This window comes from Lutjanus erythropterus, chromosome 18, assembly GCF_056507025.1.
Source record: "Lutjanus erythropterus isolate fLutEry1 chromosome 18, fLutEry1.hap2, whole genome shotgun sequence".
In the NCBI taxonomy this organism is placed as follows: domain Eukaryota; kingdom Metazoa; phylum Chordata; class Actinopteri; order Lutjaniformes; family Lutjanidae; genus Lutjanus; species Lutjanus erythropterus.
Window position 1 is genome coordinate 18,750,113 of NC_139334.1, and position 6,238 is coordinate 18,756,350.

The 6,238-nt window shown below is 44.8% G+C and overlaps 1 protein-coding gene across 1 annotated transcript; it reads left to right on the plus strand.

Annotated features, from left to right (window-relative positions):
* The first annotated feature begins 403 nt into the window (after nucleotides 1–403).
* col10a1a (collagen, type X, alpha 1a) lies at nucleotides 404–5,467 on the plus strand. Its single transcript, XM_084742892.1, has 3 exons — nucleotides 404–508; nucleotides 882–1,026; nucleotides 2,994–5,467. Exons 1-3 carry the CDS (start codon nucleotides 503–505, stop codon nucleotides 4,826–4,828), a joined length of 1,986 nt encoding a protein of 661 aa, XP_084599018.1. The 5' UTR covers nucleotides 404–502; the 3' UTR covers nucleotides 4,829–5,467.
* Nucleotides 5,468–6,238: the final 771 nt, after the last annotated feature.

Below are 6,238 nucleotides of genomic sequence, written 5' to 3' on the forward strand. Positions count from 1 at the left end.
AACAGGGGGTCTTAAAAATAAACATTCATAAATATAAATATATCTTGAGCATTAAAAAAAAACAAATGTTGCATAAAAACTCTAAATTCAACTGATAATGTAAAGGTGTTACTGGATTAAGTTTGAGCTTGTTTGTATTCTTTGCTTATGCATTCATTTATTTATTTTTTTTACCTTGAACATGATGATTTTCAAGTTCAGAAGAAGACTGAAATAAGTGATAATCATGTGTCTGGATCCTCAAGACATGGAGGCACCCTGATGTGACATGCCCGCTTTGGGCAGATCTGTCTGCTAATTACAGCCTAGCTCTGAGGAGGGAGGTACTTGCGTGGTGGGGGCTTTTTTCTTTTTTTTTAATGATGCGAGGGGTAGATATGGTATAAATACCCACATCATTGTACTGGAAGGCAGCATATCCTCACTTGTGCTCCTACCCTAAGGATATACAGCAGCACCAGGAGATCACTGGTGCTGAAGAGACTGACTTTCCCCCCCTTGGATGCCGGTATGTGTCTTTTTTCTTCCCCCTCTAAACAGCTCTGTTTCTGGAGGAATAGTCAGCGTCTCTGGGCTGAGTTTAGGCCTCGGGTTGCTCCGATGGCAGGCTGGAGAACGGTGAAGGGAGGCAGATTTTGGCTGGCTTAGAGACTTCTGAATGACATTCAGTCTCCTGAAGGATCCAGGATGCTCTGACTGAGTGAAAATTTGAAATTTTCACCCTTCTACTCAAACTTATCCTAGCTTACTCACTGTCCATTGAGTTGCAGTGAAGATGCACAGGCTTTACACTTCACTGACAAAGTTTTTAAGTGCTGTAAAATATCTCAAAATCTTGCCGTGAGAGTGTTTGTGCTGATTTTCCTTGCTTCCTCCTACAGGTTGGACCCGTTAAGATGGACCTACGAGTAGCAAGCATCCTCCTCCTCATGGTGGCCTCCACTGCCGCCCATGGCAAGGGATATGTGGTGAAGAAGATGGTGAAAGCCGCCCCTCAGTACCAGCCCTACTCTGTGAAGAGCCACGGTAAGAAAACACAGCCTCCTGCTCTCTCTATAAAATCCCTTTTGAGCATGTTAGCATTTGTCCTGTTTTTGTGTCACAAAAGTTGCCTCTAAAGTCAGATTTTCCTCTCTAAAGACATTCGTGACTCAAGCAACATTTTGTTACAGTCCTGCCTTACCTTGCAATCTTCTGTGAGCGTTTTAGCATCTTTATTGTGGCAAATAGGAGCAGCCACATCCAGCTGCAGCTGCACTTTACTTTGAAAACTGAACTCCACCTTGCTCTGCAGCTGCCTTGCGCTCTGATTGGCTGCAAGAGCACACATGCTTCTCCAATCACATCCAGTCCATTTAATCTACAACTTGAGTTCTCATTTAGTTAGTGCAGGGATTTGCTTTCAGAGTTTTTTGCAGTTTTGACTCAGATCTTTATTTCTTCTTCTTGCATTCAACCAATGCAATCACTTTAGCAACATTTTTCAAACGAGATTATTTTGTGACTTTCTCATTTGCTTTTGTTAACTATCTGCTTTGCATGAGCAGGAACTCTGAAGAATCACTCATGTTTTTACTGCTTGTAGCACTCTCATGTACATTATCTAAACATCTAACATTTTGAGGCGCACAATGTTGTAAGACTGCAGTTGATTTAACAAATATTTTTCTCTTTTTGTGCTGTAAATATTTACTTCTCATTTGCTTCACACTCACTCATGCAAAACAAAAAAGGTCCATATTTCCCCACAAAAACGTATTTTGTTACCCTTTAAAAATGTTAATTATGGTGTGTGTGAATGTTGGCTAAAATGCAATACAAAAAAATATGAAATGTTGCTCTTGCATGAATCAACATGCTGCTATTTCTATTTGAGCAAGTGGCTGTTAGTGAATTATTTTTAGTTTGACACTGACAATTACAGTCCAGTCACCCAGCAGTGTGGTTTGTTTGGGTGTGCCCGCTTCACACAGAAGTAGAAACATCTGTTTGGCTTTATCCAAACTCAGCTGCAGTTAGCCTTTTACACTCAAACACATGTGACCACATTAAGGCAGCAGCAAATTAAAAAAAAAAAAGAAAGACTCCTTCTCATTTAGACCTATGGTTTGACAAACAAAGTTACAAGATATATATGTCTATGTACACTATAAAAATAGTAATTAAATAAATTTGTATTTTGTTTATACATTTTCTATTTGATAGTTAAATTAAACAAAATAGATATAAAAATATATATTTTTAGAATAAAGCAGAGACATGAGTCCACATTTATTTTGAAGGATTTGAAGAAGGATTTTATAAAATTGCACGAGTGAATCAAAACTACAAGACCGGTCCGTGGGAATAGAACTTGCTCCACCTCCAGGAATCAAATATCATTGGATTAAGACCAAATTAAACTGCTGTCTAATTCTATGATGGAACATGCAAGAGCAATGCATGAGATCAACTTTCTTTAAAGCATGTGTCTTGCAATTTGCTACTCATCTCGCCTTTGACAGCAACATTGTTGCTACTCAACAAAATGCTGCCAAAACTCATTCACACACATTTAGACCAAAGAACAAGACACTACATCCATATTTCTGAATGGTACTCAACCCTGTATTCTCAGATATCATTGCATGAATGTGATGCATCGACTGCAGCTACAAGACACATTTATTCATCATTATACAACAGGCTTGTGTAGTGAGATTTAGATGTAGTTCCCTCTTTGCTATACTCAGAAACAACATTTAAAATCATATACTGGTTCAAGAGGTCTTGAAATTTAATTTTAATATAATTGGTCCAAACTCTAAGTAGTTATTTTAATTTTAGTCCCACATCAAATAACACATGACAGGTGTAACTTTTATAGTGACAAACATGTGCAACCCACAGTTGATGAGTGCTTCCTGATTGGCTATTTCCATTATCACCCATTTTTTGTTGCTGTTGTTTGTTTGTTCTTCTTGGTACTGATGTCACTCTTTCCCTCCTCACAGTGGTGTCAGTGGCAGGTGAGCCTGGTCCTCCAGGTGAGCCTGGCCCTGAGGGACCTGCTGGCCCCCCCGGACCCCCAGGTGAGAGTGCCGAAGGTCTGCCTGGACCCCAAGGACCCGCTGGAGCTCCTGGTGCTCCTGGTCGCTCCATTGCTGGCAAGCCTGGATCCCCAGGTGGACCTGGCAAACCCGGCAGTGATGGCGCACCTGGCGAGAAGGGAGACACCGGAGCCCCTGGATCTCAGGGACCACGTGGAGCCCCTGGATCTCCTGGAAGCCCTGGACCTGCTGGCCTCTCCGCTACTGGCAAGCCTGGACCTGCTGGTCTTCCTGGAGCAATGGGACCTAGAGGAGAGCCTGGTCTGAAGGGACATCCAGGTGTACCTGGACTGCCAGGTGCTAAGGGTGATAGAGGGGTGGGAGTTGCCGGACCTCAGGGTGAGACAGGGCCTGAAGGACCCATGGGCCCTCCTGGAGCACCAGGTGCAGCTGGAGTTGGAAAGCCTGGAAAGGCTGGTCTTCCCGGTGAGCCAGGAAAGTCTGGTACCCCAGGTAGGGACGGTGCCACTGGTCCCATGGGACCAATGGGACCCAAGGGACACACTGGTGCCCCAGGTATAGGTATGCCAGGTAAACCAGGTGAGAATGGTGCCCCAGGTCTGCCCGGTTCAGTCGGCCCTAAAGGCCACCAGGGACCTGCTGGAGCCCCTGGTGCCCCTGGAGTCCCCGGATATGGAAAGCCAGGTGCTAATGGAGAGAAGGGAGAGAGGGGAGCCACAGGTAGCCCAGGTGCCACAGGTCCTAAGGGTGAGCAGGGTCCAACAGGTTATACTGGTGCTACTGGTGCCAGTGGCCCCACTGGTCCTGCTGGACCTCAGGGTGTGAGAGGTTTCCCAGGTGAGCCTGGCGCTGTTGGCGCTAAAGGTGACACAGGTGCAACTGGACCTCAGGGACCTAAGGGAAACAAGGGAGATCAGGGAGCTCAGGGATTCGCAGGCAAACAGGGTTACCCAGGTGCCGCTGGTCCTCCTGGACCCAGAGGAGCCACTGGACCCACAGGTGACAAAGGTAACGTAGGTGCCCCCGGTACCCCAGGTGCCCCAGGTATCCCAGGCCCTGCTGGACCCAAAGGTCACCCTGGCCGCGCAGGTGAGCAGGGTGCTGCTGGTGCTGATGGCGCTCCAGGTTCCAGAGGACCCACTGGCCCTCAGGGTCCCGCTGGTGCTCCTGGTCTTAAGGGACACCCAGGTCTCCCTGGTGCTCCTGGCCCTGCTGGTCTGGCTGCTAAGGGTGTCCCCGGACCTCAGGGTCCACCTGGACAACCCGGTGAGCCCGGTGCCGATGGAGAGGCCGGCCCTGCTGGCCCTCCTGGTCCCCCTGGTCCTCCTGGTGAGGTTGTGTTTGAGAAGGGCATGGGTATCGGTGAGGTCATGGTCAAGTCCCCCATGTCTGCTTTCACTGCAGCTCTGGCCACCCCCTACCCTGCTGCTGGCAGCCCCATCAAGTTTGACCTGATTGTGTACAATGCTGAGAATCACTACGACCCTGAGTCCGGCATCTTCACCTGCCAGGTCCCTGGAGTCTATTACTTCTCCTACAGCATCCACGTTAACGGCGCTCACGCCCTGGTGGCTCTGTACAAGAACGGCCAGCCTGTTATGTTCACTTATGATGAGTACAACAAGGGCTTCCTGGACCAGATGTCCGGTAGCGCTGTCCTCTTGCTCGATGAGGGAGACACAGTCTATGTCCAGATTCCTGATGATGAGGCCAATGGTGTCTTTGCTGCCGAGAATGTCCACTGCTCTTTCTCTGGGTTCCTCATTGCTTCAACGTGATACGTTGATACAGTAGTTCCCAAAAAGCCAACCAACTAAATTTGCAATCTATTTCTCAAACTAAAGTAAACTCCCTGTTAATTTTTTCCTCAACCAGACAGGCAGTTCACCCTTCTTTGAGGAATAGTCGCATCTTGACTTGAAAACTACAAGAACTAGGTGCTTAGAAGAAGGAAAACTAATTTATAAAAACAGGTGATCAGGGATGGGGGAAGCAATCCACAAAGTTACCAGTGAGCTTTTGTAATGGAGACAGCATGTGAAATTGAGGTGTTATAACTGTGTTGTGTCCTGACTTTTTCTTTTCCACTCTGTTCCTTTTATACTGACTTCAACTGGTGATTCTTAATTTAGTGTTTGTCTGTTCTTTTTTGTTTGTTTTTGTACTGCCTTGTTTTTGTTTGGGTGACCAATAATCTTATTAAAAGTACACAAATACTTTTCTGTGCAACATGTTGTAACTGTTATCCTTGTATGTGACTTGAATATTGTGAAATGGTTATGGTCAAATTGACCATTATAATGAGTCACCAGAATACTGTCATGCAAACACAAACTACCAGCAACATTGTTATATCCCTGAACATGCATTATGTCATGTAAAGCATAATGACCAAAATAAAAGATGTCTAAAACAAATGTTTTGTCTCAGGAGTACTTTTTTATAATCATTGGCAACTTTTTACTAAACTTTTTTCCTAAGGGGTCAGTGTTCGGCTACATGGTAATGGGCCTTTGGGCTGGTAGTGATTCGGTGTCTATCAATCAGGGTTTGCTAATGGAAGCCTAAAATGAAACCAGTTTTTTAATCTGTCAGTGAGTTATGTTTGCAAACAGATACAAACAGATTATCACAATATTTTTTTTTTCACTTGTAGCATATACTGCAGCTGTCCTTACAGAGTGTGTATTGTTGCACGAATACAATTGGCCCCTCCTAAGTCCCGCCCTCTTTTTGCACAAGCTTGGTACCTCAGTCAGCTTTTATTCTTTCTTTTCCTGTACTTACATTTATTATGTGCTAAGATTGTGTATGTTGAAAAGAAAACCAAATGTCACCATTGACCATCAGTCTTTAGCTAACTAGTTACATCTGAGCTAATATTTGCAAAAAACTAGCTAACTAGCCAGCTAATCTACAGCAATCATTAGCTAGCTAGTAAGTTAGCATTTTGTTAACATTAGCTACCTTAAGCTGTCACTGGATATGTCGCTTTTACAGGTCTGTTGGCAACATCTTTTAGCCATCCTCAGAATTTGGTTTTCTTTTCAACATAAACAAGCATAGCACACAGCATATCTAAGAAAGGAAACATGAAATGAGAAAGTAAACAGAGGTAACAAGCTTGCTCAACTGTTGTTGGAGCACAGAGCAAAAGAGGTGGGACTTATGAGGAGTCAGCTGGAAGT

What these genes read in the sequence shown, in the direction of transcription:
- col10a1a (XM_084742892.1), top strand. An exon ending in CTACTCTGTGAAGAGCCACG is followed by an intron (nt 1,027 to 2,993) that starts GTAAGAAAACAC and finishes CCCTCCTCACAG; the next exon opens with TGGTGTCAGTGGCAGGTGAG.